The sequence below is a fragment of the Triturus cristatus genome, chromosome 5_1, assembly GCF_964204655.1.
Source record: "Triturus cristatus chromosome 5_1, aTriCri1.1, whole genome shotgun sequence".
NCBI classification, from domain to species: Eukaryota; Metazoa; Chordata; class Amphibia; order Caudata; family Salamandridae; genus Triturus; species Triturus cristatus.
This window is the reverse complement of record NC_140587.1, coordinates 216,731,116-216,745,502: the sequence shown is the minus strand read 5'-3', so window position 1 is coordinate 216,745,502 and position 14,387 is coordinate 216,731,116. Positions and strand designations below refer to the sequence as shown.

The following is a 14,387-nucleotide window of genomic DNA, read 5'->3' as shown; positions in this document are numbered from 1 at the left end:
AGATCACTTTATTAAAGGTAAATTTGGAAAGGTCTTAAGCATAACTAAACAACTGATTCCACTTTGAACTAAACATCCATTGTGCTCAATGGGTAGGGTAGCAAGAGCCAAAATGTTAGTGCTGCCCAGATTACCGTTTCTTTCTTCAGCATTGCCGATGATGTTAAATGCAGTCTTCTTTCTGGAATTATAAGGGATGCTGTTGGACTTGACTGGCACACAGATAGACCTCACAACACGTTTAACAAGACAGAGCGGACTATTCAAGGAGGAGGACTGGGGGGCCCTAATTATGAAGTTTACTTCTTGGCAGGCCATTTGCAATAGATGATGAGATAGGTGGTAGATCACAGTAACTAACAGACAGACAAGATACAAGCGGCACCACCTAGGGGCACGAAACAGTGCTGACTACTGAGTGCTACAAGACTTTCACCCTCTTTCCAGATCTTGTTCCGAATAGCTAGAACCTGTTGGAAACGTTTTCTATAGTGGGTGGGTAAAACTGTGCTGAACTCGGGTGGACATCCCTCTATAGTGTCTGCCCATGCTTCGCAAGATCACAAGCACAGTATAACAAACTGGTCTAGAAGCAGGCCCTAAGATAATGGGGGGACGTATTCGACCAGCGATAGTGCTTAATTTGTAAAAGGGTAAGTGCCATGGCCCTTTTCTGGAGGCCACTGCATCTTGGACCACCCATTGCCTCTGCCAGTGCTGCCAATGACAGACCCAACACAACTACAAACCCCCACACTCATACAAGTGTGACTGTTCAGACTTTTCCAGCCACCCAAAGGTATGAGAATGGTGTGGGTGCAAGTAAAAGTCATTTTTAATGTATAGTGACTGATTAAGCAAAAGTTGTTGTGCACATCTGAAAATAAGACAATGGCGCCACCATGTGGCAGACTGTCATAAAAGCTGGTGCTGAGAATTAAGTGCTGGTGCCAAGCACCAGAAAACACCGTCTCAAATTGAACAATGAGCAGAGATCTCTAAGAATATTTGATAATGTGCTAGTGATTTACCAATTTCAAGACAGACACTTTTTGACAGAACACCCACTGGAACTATTCTACGTGCACGCATTATCTGCTCACACATGGACTGAGTAAAAAGATCATTATTACACTATACACCACAGTACTATCACAAAACCTGCATGAAAAGTGAAGTCTGAAATTGAAATGGGAAACGCAGGCTGGCTGCATCATTTTGGAAAGCCAATCGATAAAATGTCTAGATTACACCATAACCGTTTCCACAAACCCATGGTTGAAGTACACTCAGTTAAACTACCTCCATCATATATACTTTTCACACAAATGCATTAGTCATTTAGGGAGCGAACTAGGAAGGTCCTAAGTATAGAGCAGCAGATGCAGACTTCTACCATACAGTATGGGCATGCCCTGCTATTATAAAATATTGGGAGGAAATACTTAAGTAGTGTTGGAAATAACAGACAAGAAGATAATATTCAACCTCCTAGTACTACATCTTGTAATTGAAAAAACTAAATATATATAAATGTGTGTTATGTTTGGTTATTACTACATGCTACAATTTAGGTATGGTATGGCACTTTAAATGGGGGGATTCTATTGTGTGTTCTAACGTTGCTATGGGGAGCATCATTGTGGTGTTCCTTGCCTGGCAGATGTATGCTGGCTGCTGAGGGGATACCAACACTATTCCTATGCTCTTAATAAAACATCTACAACTTGGAACAACATCTATGTTTGGTGACTGGATTATTGAATTACAACAAATGGCGACGATTATTGAAGGAGCCAGCAAGTAGGAAGTAGAAGAAGTAGATGTAGGAGCAGAGAGGAAGTAGCAGCTTGGTGAAAAGGACTCACAAAGGTGTTTAGGAATCGACCTAACACAAAAAAGCGAGCGAAAGGACAGTGAAGATTGTCTTTAAAGGAAGGAAACAGTGGCTGTTGATGAAATAATAGTTCAATTGCCTGTAACCCGAAGGAGCACTTTGTTGAAAGATCGTTAAACTGAAGGAAAAGACTGCACCGTGTGGAAAAATCGTCAGAATCGTTATTGACACTGGAATTAGGAAGAGTAACGAAGGAAAAGAAGGGTGATTGTAGTGGTGGACTTGTGTAGCATCGCGCGGTTAGCGCGCGATGTAGTTTGTATTTGTTCGAATGTAGTTGGATGCATGGAGTGTCCGCGGGCGGGGATTCGATGTCGGTAGGACAGTTGCCGTTCATCGCCTGCCTGGGAGGACGCTCCGTGTGTGTTGGGTGGAGTTAAATGAATAAAGCCTTATTCATATATCTGGAGATTGCGTCTTTATCTTCATCATTACATTTGGCGACGAGTGACTCCACCCACATACCCACGCAAAGGAGGATTTCCGAATTTTACGAATAAACTATCGTACCTGTATCCTTTCGCCGTCTTCGAAGCAGGAGCTGCAGAATCGCGTGACAAGTCAAGAAACGCTGACCTGCGCCGCCTGTGTGGTGAGGGTACAAGGAGGTACGTGGTCTTTGCCTTGTAATTTGTGCGGAGCACCCAGCCGGTGCGCGCTCAGCCTCCAGACGTCACTCGGCGGATCAACGTCATCACGCGACGTGACGCCATCTTGTATTGGGAGCATTGGAATTGGGATTACCGGCAACAAGCACAGCGCGTCTGAAGCCCACTCATTTTATTCAGCGACGCGCACGCTTTATTTATTTATTTGTTTTCAAATTGCCGTGCACCTGCTCAATTGCCAGCGATGCAAAGGATTTTCGATAGTAATGACCCTGTTCCTGCTCCGGCATCCAGTTCTGGGGACAACGAATGGAACGTATATGTAGAAGCCGTCGCTCGGCTAAAAAAACAGTTTTCTGATGAGCCAAATATTATGTTGGAGCGTCATAAATTCTACAAAAGGAAACAGGGAGAGGAAGAGAAGGTCGAAGAATACATTTCAGCACTAAGGGTTTTGGCTACTACTTGTGGTTTTGGATCACTCACTGACAATTACATCAGGGACCAATTTGTTTTTAATTGTGTTTCACGAAAGATCAGGGAAAGAATTCTGGGTTGTAAAAATCCTTCTTTATCTGAGGTTACTGAATTAGCTCTGAGTATCGAGCGTTCCGTGATCTCAAGTAAAGTCATGCTAGAAACAGCTAAAACCGGCATTAATGTTGTGTCATCCGCTGAGGCAGAACAAGACAATCCTATTTGTACCATAAATGTCAAAAATAGAAATGTAAAATTCATTCAAAAGAAACAATTGTTCTGTTACAGATGTGGGTCCAAGTTCCACATAGGTAATTCTCCAAGTTGCCCTGCCATAGGTAAACGCTGTGTTATTTGTAAAAAAGTTGGTCATTTCCAGGGTGTGTGCAGGAATGCCCGAAGGTCACTCAATGTGAACAGTATCGACAATGAGATAGATACATGCAGCAATTCGCTAAGTAATGTAATTGTTACACTTGATTGTGATAATGGACCTAACAGTATAAAAGGTCCTTTATGTTCTGCTATTATTGATAGTGTCCCATTGCAGGTAATGGCCGATTCAGGATCACCCATTACGATTTTAAGGGACACAACTTTCTACGAATTGTGGACAAGACAGGTTAAATTACTACAGTCCGACGTAAATCCCAAGGCATTTGGGGAAAAAGATATTAATATGATTGGGTATTTTACGGGCACTGTACAATGTCTCGGGAGAGAAACCGAGACTAAAATCTATGTTGCTGAGAAAGGGAAGAACATCATTGGGTGGAAAGACTTAGCACGGATAGGACTATATTTAGTCCCAGGGGATGAGAATCCAATTAAGGTGGGTGATCTTCCAGTATGTAGTTTAGAGTGTCCTGTCACTATACATGAGAACGTACAAGTAGAAAAAATAATTTCTGAGTTTAAAGAGGTTTTTAACGAAAAAGTGGGTTTGGTCAAAGGATTTGAACATCACATCAGATTAGTTCCCGGTGCCCAGCCAGTCACGCATAAAGTACGCTCTGTTCCTTTGAGTGTCAAGGACGAATTGAAGCATACTTTACAAAATCTATGTGATCAAGGGATTATTGAGGCTACCGACTCTTCACAGTGGGTGGCTCCCATTGTGGTAGCACGCAAGAAATCCGGCGATTAGACTCTGTGCCGACTTGCGCGCGCTAAATAAAAATGTTATTGTGGATTGCCACCCGCTGCCGAAGATTCACGAGTTGTTAGCGAATCTCGGGGGGGCCAGATGGTTTTCATTGATAGATTTAAGATCGGCGTACCATCAGGTAGCGTTGACGAAAGACTCGCAAGAGCTAACAACTTTCGTCACCCCATTCGGGGCATTCAAGTTCTTACGTTTACCGTTCGGTCTTGTCTCCGCTGGCAGCGTTTTCCAGAAGCTTATGGATACCCTTTTTCGTAACGTTGAGGGAGTTCAAGCTTACTTGGACGACATTTTAATTTTCGCAAAATCTGTGAATGACCATAATGTCATTTTGGGGAGAGTACTTTCTATCCTGAAGTCTAGAAACATGACCGTCCGTGCGGACAAGTGCAAATTCGCCGTACAGGAACTGGATTATTTGGGTCACTCCATATCAAGTTTTGGAATTAAACCCAAGTTCTCTGTAATCAGAGCTATTGAGGACGCTAAGCCTCCTTTAAACAAGGATGCCTTACGTTCCTTTCTTGGGCTAGCTGAATATTATGCTAGGTTCGTACCTTGCTATGCCCAAGCTGTAGAACCTTTGCGCACACTGCTTAGGAAGGGACAGAGTTTCAATTGGTCTACTGAGTTAGACAAGTGTTTTGAAGATGTAAAAAAAATGGTGGTGGCAGCTCAGGCGTTACACGCTTTCAGAGATGACTGTCTCTCTTGTATAACAGTAGATGCTAGTATCCATGGGCTCGGGGCAATTCTCAGTCAGAAAGTAGAGGGTCAAGAACAGACTGTAGCGTTTGCCTCGCGTTCCTTGAAATCGTTTGAGCAACAGTACAGTACCATCGAGAGGGAGGCACTGGCATGCGTATGGGCTGTTCACAAGTTCAGAATGTATATTTGGGGACGTAAGTTTGAGTTGGTTACGGACCATAAACCGCTCGTTTACATTTTTAGTAAAGTAAATTCACCTAGCATGTCCGCGAGATTAATGAGATTGGTGTCCAAACTACAAGAGTTTTGTTTTGAGATCAAGTACATACAGGGCGGTAAGAATTTTCGTGCTGACTGTTTGTCTAGATTATTAATGCACAAAGATGATGACGAAGATTCGGTCCCTGAAGAGATTGAATGCGTAGCTATTGTGGACGCAATTCAAGAATATAAGTCTGCTCTATCTGAATCCGAGCGAAAAAGATTTGGTTTTACAGAAAGTGGTAGAGTATTCCTCTCATTTTTGGCCTGATGCTAGGTGCTTGTCTGGGGAACTGCGTGTGTTTGCTCAGGTTGCTGCTGAACTTTCGGTGGAAAATAAGATTGTTCGGCGCAGTGACAAATTTGTTCCTCCGACCTCCCTTCGGCCCTCAATTATCAACGAGGCGCATCTGGGACATTTAGGGGTGACTAAAACCATAATGAAAATCAAGCAGCATTACTGGTGGCCATCATTAGATACCCAAGTCAAAAAGATGATTGATTGCTGTTCCGTCTGTTTGCTATCAGACAAGCATTGGCGCACCATCAAATCTCCTCTACACCCCACAGAGTTTCCAGGTAGTCCGTGGGAAAAAATTGGTCTTGATTTTTCAGGTCCTTATTCTATTCTTAATCGAGACGAAAGGTATGTGATTTTAGCGGTAGACTATTTTTCGAAATGGATGTATCATAGTTTTGTGGCATCTCCGGACACTGATGCAACTATCAATTTTTTGAGGAAAATTTTTCATTTGGAGGGTTTTCCGGAAACGATAGTTACCGATAATGGCACACACTTCGTTTCAGAGAGAATGTGTTCATTTTTAAAGGATTCCGATGTCAAACATTTGAAGGTTGCATTATATTCCCCTACATCCAACGGGTTGGTTGAGCGTGGTAATAAGGTTCTGAAAGAGGGCATTCAATCAGCACTTGCTTCTGGGATAGATGTGACATCCTTTGTTGAACAAAAGATTTGGAATTACAATACTTCCCCACATTGTACTACTGGCGTAGCTCCTTTCACTTTATTAAGGGGTAGAGAAGCCCACACAGTTCTTTTTCCTTCTTGGCTACAGAAGATTTCTGGTGAAAATAAGGTCAACTTTAATGAAATTGCGGAGAGGGTAAAGTCAAAACAGGTCGTGATGAAAAATGTGTTTGATAAAAAATGTAACTTGCATTGCATGGATGTGCTGGTTGGAGATTGGGTGTTGATCAAGAACCCAAACTTTGTAAGGAAAGGGGAATCGAAATTTCTTACTCCTGAACAGGTGCTTAAAGTCAGTAAGGGGGCTGCTTTTGTAGGTAACAAAGTTTGGTGGAATAAAAGGCATCTAGTTAAAGTTTCCCCGCGTCAAGCGGAAATCATACACGATAATCACAAGAAAGTGGAAGATGATTCAGAGTGGGAACAGTGGTTAGATTCAGGGAAGGAAGCCGCGGGTTCGGTTCCACCTGTTTTAACACAAAGTGTTGAGCATGGGTCAGTCATTAACACCCAATCTGTTTCTTCCACATCATGTCATAATTCTAGTGCCTGTACCTCTAGGGGTCGGACGCTGAAATTACCCAAGAAATTTGAGGGTTTTATTAGATATTAGGATTTTACTGTAAATGTTAAATACATTTTGTTTTGTGTTTTTAAAAGGGGGAAGGTGGTGTAGTGGTGGACTTGTGTAGCATCGCGCGGTTAGCGCGCGATGTAGTTTGTATTTGTTCGAATGTAGTTGGATGCATGGAGTGTCCGCGGGCGGGGATTCGATGTCGGTAGGACAGTTGCCGTTCATCGCCTGCCTGGGAGGACGCTCCGTGTGTGTTGGGTGGAGTTAAATGAATAAAGCCTTATTCATATATCTGGAGATTGCGTCTTTATCTTCATCATTACAGTGATATGGCAAATTTGTGAAATCGGCGACAGTATTGAACGGTGAAGGCAACTGTTACCTTTTTCGTACAATAACAACTCCACGCGATCACTTCGTGACGTTTGCCATTGTTGAACTTTCATCGCGTGATACCTCCACGATCTTCACGAACGAAGCCGACCAACCTTCGAAGATCGAGCGTATCTACAGTGAGAGCGGATGAACGTGTAGCGTGTTGACGATCGACGTGATTGACGCATGCGTGGTGATGTAAACGGCAGCCATGTTGATTAAGGCATGAGGTTGCCGTGGTAACCAACGCAAGCGCAAGGAAATAGACAGATCGTTGCGGTTTCAATTGAAGCAGACACCTACGTTCAACGCGGTGGATTGAGGCGGACTACTGTTTCGAGCGGTAGAATTCCTATAGTGAAATACATGAATTGTTTCACACTTTGAGATTAGTGACTGTATGCCTGTTGCTATAACGCATAGAATTAACTGTAAAGACTATTTAATAAGATAGTGTGCTGTTGATTGTTCTAAAGTTCATCTGGGGGTTTGTTTGTTTTTTATTTAAAAAAAAGGGGGAAAGCAGCTATTGAAGTATGGAAAGCATTAATGTGATAGCTCCACCTTTATTTCTCCAACAACCAGGTGATCCTCCCATAGAGTGGGAAGAATGGATTGAGATATTTGAAAACTATATTGAGGCTTTAGATGGTAAAGAATTCAGTGCCTCAAGGAAAAAAGCGTTATTACTAAGTACACTAGGAAAGGAGGGGCAACATGCATTTAAATGTTTACCAGCTGGAGTGGACGTGGAAGGAAGGGCTATAGCAAATGTTTATTTAGAGGCAAAAGAGAGGTTAAGGAAACAATATGCCAAAGAAAGAAACATAGTGATGTGTAGGCATAAATTCTACACACAACCACAGAGACAGGATGAAACCATTGATCAATTTGTAACACGTTTGCGTGAATTAGCTCTAGATTGTCAATTTGGAAATATGAGAGAAGAGATGATTAGAGATCAATTTATCGTACAATGCTGCAACAAAAAAATGCAGGAAAGATTATGGGCTGCAAAGAACCCCACACTCATGAATGCTATCGATATTGCTAAGGTAGTGGAGCAATCGGAATCTTGTATGAAAGAATTAGAGAAGAAAAAAGAGAGTACCACAGCTGTAACGTGCATAAGTAAAGATGATGTAGCAGCGCTGAGTACTAGCAAAAATAGTGAAAGCAATGAAAAGAAGGGAGTATCTGGGAAGAGGTATAGCAATAACACTGGCACTAATGTGGATAATAATAAGACACATGAGAAGATGTGTACCAGGTGTGGTAGTACATACCACACAAGTGACTATAAGAGGTGTTATGCCATTGACAAGGAGTGCAAAAAATGTGGTCGAAAAGGTCATTTTTACAAGATGTGTAAAACATACAAACCCAAAATATCGGTAGTACAAAGTGAGGTGGGAAATATAACAGCATTATGTGAGGTGGAAGGTGTCAATAAAATTTTGTGTGTAGAAGATGAGAATATAGCAGATCCAGTTGGAAGGAGGGTAAGACCCAAGGCCACGTTTGTTATATATGGGAAAGAGGTGGAATTAATGGTTGATTCAGGATCATTCTGGACAATCATTCCTCGTATTTTGTTTGAACAGCATTGGCCGAATCAAGAGTTACTTCCTAAGGATATCAATCCAGGAGGATATCAAGGGGAGAAAATAGATATCATAGGATATATGTTTGTGGACATCAATTTTCAGGATAGATGCATAAAAGGGAAGGTGTATGTAGCACACAGTGGACCACCAATATTGGGATGGGTACACCAATACGATCTACACATAATTATCAACCCAAGGGCTGTAAACCAGGTGATGGTGGTTGATGAGATTACAACAGATACAATCATAGAGGGAATGAGTAATGTGTTTTCAGATGATATAGGCGAACTCAAGGGTTATGTTCATAAGATTATACTTAAACCTGATGCAATACCAATGCAACACAAAGTCAGAAAAGTTCCGATCATTGCTAGGGAAGAGGTCAAGCGAATGTTGTGTGAAATGGTGGAACAAGGTATAATAGAACAAACTGAGACGTCAAGTTGGATTTCGCCTGTTGTAATCACGGGCAAACCTGATGGTAGTTACAGGTTCTGTGTGGACTTGCGCACACTCAATCAAAACATTGTAGTTGATAACTATCCATTAGCAAACATAAATGAACTCATTCTAATGTTAAAAGGGGGAAAATATTTCTCAAAACTTGACCTACGTAGTGCGTATCATCAGATTAAACTGCATACAGAGTCAAAGCCACTAACAGCATTCATTACTACGGAGGGCATATTTCAATTTACAAGAATGCCTTTCGGTTTGGCGTCTGCGGCCGGGGTGTTCCAACGCATGATGGGGTCGGTTTTGAAAGATATAAGGAACGTGGTTTATTTCCAAGATGATGTTTTGGTATTTGGGGATACGAAGGAACGTCATGATCTGGTTTTAAAAGAAGTGTTATCAAAAATGGATAATGCTGGTTTGACACTTAAAAAAGAGAAATGTAAATTTGCGGTAGAAGAGGTAGAGTATCTAGGGTATACTTTATCCAGTGAAGGGGTGAAACCAAAACGAGACTTATTGGAGGCGATAAGAAAGGCTCCATCACCCATAGACAAAGATAAGCTTAGATCATTTTTAGGGCTTATAGAGTACTATGCAAAATTTGTGCACAATTTTGCGGAAAAAACAGAAAGAATTAAAATACTCCTTAGGAACGGGGTAAAATTTGTGTTGGACTTGGAACAACAAGAGACTTTTGAGAAGATCAAGAAGGAAATTTGTGAGGCTGGAATTTTGACCCCATTTGACACCAGGTTGAGGTCGATCCTTACTGTAGATGCTAGTGCAGTAGGTATAGGTGCTGTGTTGGCACAAGTCCATACGTCTGGTCCCAAGACTGTAGCATTTGCTTCAAGGACGCTTACTAACTCTGAAAGGAATTACTCTGTAATTGAAAGAGAGGCTCTGGCGGCAGAATGGGGAGCAGAATATTTTCGCACGTATTTGTGGGGTTTTCATTTTACCTTACAAACTGATCACAAACCTTTAGTGAAGATCTTGTCCCCTGGTGGGGCAGGGAAAGGGTCAGCAAGGTTGGCCAGAATGGCTGCACGTTTACAAGAGTATGTGTACAAGGTTGAATATATTGCGGGTTGGAGGAATAGTCAAGCTGATGGGTTATCTAGACTTCCACTACCGTGGGATGAGATAGACAAAGCAAAGGTGGAGGCATTTCAATGCGAAGATGCGGTTGCAGCAGTGGATGAGTTGGTAGAAATGTGTGGCAGAGCGATTGATAAGGACCGATGGAATGCAAGTATGTTAAAGGATGAGGTACTTCAGGCGGTTAAGGAGCTAATCGTCAAAGGGAGCAGAAGGGAGAGTACCCTTCCGATGGGTGTGAGACCTTTCTTGAAGGTTTTGGAGGAATTGTCCATATTTGATAAGGAGGGGAACATTATCATGAAAGATGATAAATGTATTCCTCCACAAGAATTGGTTTGCTTTGTTTAAGTTGGCTCATGAGTGTCATATGGGTCAGACACTCACAAAGAAAAGGTTAAGGGAGCACTTTTGGTGGCCGGCAATGGACCAACAAGTGTCTGATTGGGTTGAGAGGTGTGGTGAGTGCATGGAGAGTGAGAAAAGGTTGAGAGTCGGTAACCAATGTGATTTTGGCAAAATTGGGGTTCCTGATCTACCTTGGCATACTATTTGCTTAGACTTTATTGGTCCATTTGTTGGGTTAGGTCCAGAATTGAGGTTTGGAGTGGTTGTAATTGATGTGATGTCAAAGTGGTTGAGTGTAGAGTTTGTAAAAGAAATTACCACAGGTAGTACTATCAAGGTTTTGGCTAATATTTTTAGGGAGGAAGGATACCCGGTAAAGTTAATCACTGACAATGGTACACAGCTGACTTCTGCAGAAATGACATCTTATTTGAAATTGTGTGGGATTGTGCACACAAGAACATCTTTCTACAATCCACAGGGGAATGGTGTGGTGGAAAGGGCCAATCGCATGGTGAAGGGGGTCATCCAAATGGCTGTTATGAGAGGACATACTGCTAGTACCAAATTAATTCCAGCATGGATGAAGGAGTGTATGGGTTTGGCCAATTTGGATTATGATAAATTAAAAGATGATAAGTCACTTCCACTTGGAACATCTATTAAACCCAATGATTGGGTTAAAGTTAAACCAGGACGCTTAGGGGCTGGTTTTACAAAATTTCACGGCCCGTATAAGGTGAGAATTGTGCATAGTAGACATGTCACATTATACAATGGGGAGAATTGGAATTTGAGAAGGGTGGCTTTATACAAAAAAAAATCAGGTTTGGACAGAGAGGTGGAGTGTGGACAAGATAGTGATCTTAATCCATATCTTCTTATCAGTGATGGTGAAATGTGTAATAGACAATCACCCATGGTCACAGGAGATCATGGTGATAATATCAATAATAGAGCTGCTTTACAGAGATCCAGGTGTCCACCTAGGTACTTACAAGATTATGTATGTGGGGATAAATAGGCATGGGTTGTAGATTATGTATGTGAAAATAAATAGACACGTGTTTGTTTTGTTGAAGTGCTAATGCACTTTATGGTTATTAATATAAATATGTTAAGGGAAGAGGATATATGTTATGTTTGGTTGAAGTGCTGATGCACTTTATTGTTCTAAATATAAATAGGTTAAGGGAAGAGGATATGTTATGTTTGGTTATTACTACATGCTACAATTTAGGTATGGTATGGCACTTTAAAAGGGGGGATTCTATTGTGTGTTCTATTGTTGCTATGGGGAGCATCATTGTGGTGTTCCTTGCCTGGCAGATGTATGCTGGCTGCTGAGGGGATACCAACGCTATTCCTATGCTCTTAATAAAACATCTACAACATCTATGTTTGGTAACTGGATTATTGAACTACAACAATGTGTTTACCTTATTATTGTAAAAAGAATAGTAATGACTTGCTAAATAACTTATAGAAGAAGGATGTTAAAAAATGGGCTAGAGGTGAAAACAGACATGCTAAAGCGTATCCAAAATCGAGAAGGCACACATGTGGATGTGCTCATGATTAAATTAGAAGTAAAGTCAGTTGAACGCCCTCAATGAGCGTGTAAGTAAATTTGGATCATTGATACATTCATTATTCCTGTCATGAGGAAGAATGAGTAGGCGTATATAAATTGCTTTCCTTTTTTCTCCCCCCCCCCCCAACTCCCCCCAACTCCCAGGCCCCTAAAAGATTATTTTATTTTTTCCTCTTGCTCACATATGATAATCTTGGAATAAAATAATGTAAACATTGCTAAGCATATGCATTGTAAATTATATGTAGATCATAGCCGTATACCTGGGACCGAGTGTTTGGTGTTATAGAAAAGGGTTTGTTGAACACGGTGATGTATGGCTCTCGAACATGTAACAAGTGGAGTCACATATGAGCCAGACAATAGACCTTGCTATGTGTGCTATAAACGTACAAAAATGAATAAAGAGATGTTAACAAAAAAAAGTATGTGACTGAGGAAGAACGTCGTGATTATGTACCGTTAATCTTCATTACTTCTAGTCCTAATTCCACTCGTCCCAATCACTACCTTGTGTCCACATCCTTACTATATGAGGCATACCAAAGAAAAAAAGGCCTTCGATTTAAAAGAATCGTACTCACCAATATAATGCAACAAACATAATTTTAATACATAAAGGTGAAACGGCATGTAAAACAATTAAAAAGAGCAAAATCAATCATATTTCAAGCGCTTAATAAACAAACGTGCAAACAAAATTACGCTGCTGTATAAGGCAAACCCCAAGCCAAAGTTCTCCCCAATAACCAAACGTGCAAACTAGATTAAGCTGCTGCATAATGCAAACCCCAAGCCAAAGTTCTCCTCAACATTACAAATATTCTGCAGGGAATGCTATATCCTATACAGAGCCAGCTGAGGTTGAAGTTCAATAATCAATCAAAGAACAACTGTCAAAAGCTCCAAACAGCACCATGTTTGTAAAGGGCAACTGTCCATGAGAGTCTAGCGTGTGCATCTCACCAACCTCAGTTCTTGTCCCTTCCGATCCACTAGCACCGGCTGCAGAAACCAGCTGCTCCCGCGTCGGACCTAAACAGACAGCACAGGTCTCTCGCACCAATCACCTGATAAAAAGGAAGCCATCTTTGAATGGTACATATATTTCAATCTGTGTGATACAATGTTCATAAAAATAGGATTTAGAGCAAGAACTGCTCAAAAGTTAATTTTAATAGGTTTGCAAAGTACTTTTAAATCTATGTATAAAAATGCACGTACACAATTTGATTACATCCTAAGTACAGAATTCAATCAGAATATCCACAAAAACGTTGATGTTTTCCTTCGCCGTCAACTAAGCAGTGTGTCCATTCTATCGCGCAGCATGCCAAACTTCAGAGCAAACTTGCTCCTTTCAGTGAAATTCGGCCTCAAGGATTTACGCAACCTACACAATAGTTGTCCGTTCAGTCCCCTTTTAGTTTCAATGTTCCTCTTTTATCATCATTGAAAGAACTGTACGCAATTTCTTACTTCCGGATTTGTAGAGACCAAAACAAACCAACTCTTCCTCGTTTACGGGTTGAAAACACCAGCCCTTCCAGAAATCTAGGCCGCAAGTCCCGAATTCTGTGACGCCATATTGCATGTGTAACCTATCTGTTGGCCATTCATACGTTTCAGCAAACCAAAGATGGCCGCGGATAACGGTTAGCGCTCTAGTTTATAACGTGACGGGTTTTAACTCTCGAGCTTGTAGCCCATAGAGTTTGTTCTATTGTGTTGATGAGCTCACAATGCTCACGGTATTCTGCTGATTGGCTAAGCTGTGATGTTTCGACCGCTGCACTGCGCCTGCTCGCTTTACTGGTCAAAGGAAGAAGATGGCGGGTACCGGTGGCGAGAACCGGCTGATGTCACTCCCCATGTCCCGCATTCGTGTCATCATGAAAAGTTCCCCAGATGTGTCCAACATCAACCAGGACGCGTTGCTACTCACCACAAAAGCCACGGTGAGAGTGGCAGGTGAGGGAGGGGCGGGACGTTAGGTAGAACGGCCCCTGAAGTTTATAGATATGATTCGTAACGGGATGGCCAGAAACGATGCGTCCAAGGCGCTGGAGAAAGTGTGTGGGAGACAATAGGAGGGTGTACCGTAAACTCTGGACTGCGTCAGGGTGGGCATCTGACCGTTTGTCAACCACTTTAATTATGGGCTAAACAGTGATAAACTGTCCTCGGGAGGTAAAGATCACTCACTCCAATACTCTCTG

General features: G+C 41.8%; 2 protein-coding genes across 4 annotated transcripts in view; one reads left to right on the top strand and one right to left on the bottom strand.

The window, feature by feature from the left end:
- TRAPPC9 (trafficking protein particle complex subunit 9) overlaps nucleotides 1–13,766 on the bottom strand; it is a 2,530,995-nt gene extending 2,517,229 nt beyond the window's left edge. Inside the window, exons 1-2 of one of the 3 annotated variants that reach the window (XM_085604860.1) lie at nucleotides 13,648–13,766; nucleotides 13,139–13,238 (exon numbers count right to left, since the gene is read on the bottom strand). The gene's annotated coding sequence lies outside the window, so the exon portion shown is untranslated. The other 2 variants (XM_085604858.1, XM_085604859.1) reach the window with 2 other exon arrangements.
- A 110-nt stretch (nucleotides 13,767–13,876) lies between these two features.
- CHRAC1 (chromatin accessibility complex subunit 1) overlaps nucleotides 13,877–14,387 on the top strand; it is a 61,229-nt gene continuing 60,718 nt past the window's right edge. Inside the window, exon 1 of the mRNA XM_085604861.1 lies at nucleotides 13,877–14,126. Within this exon, the coding sequence (XP_085460987.1) occupies nucleotides 13,998–14,126 (129 nt within the window). The 5' untranslated portion in view covers nucleotides 13,877–13,997. The remainder of the gene's footprint in view (nucleotides 14,127–14,387) is intronic.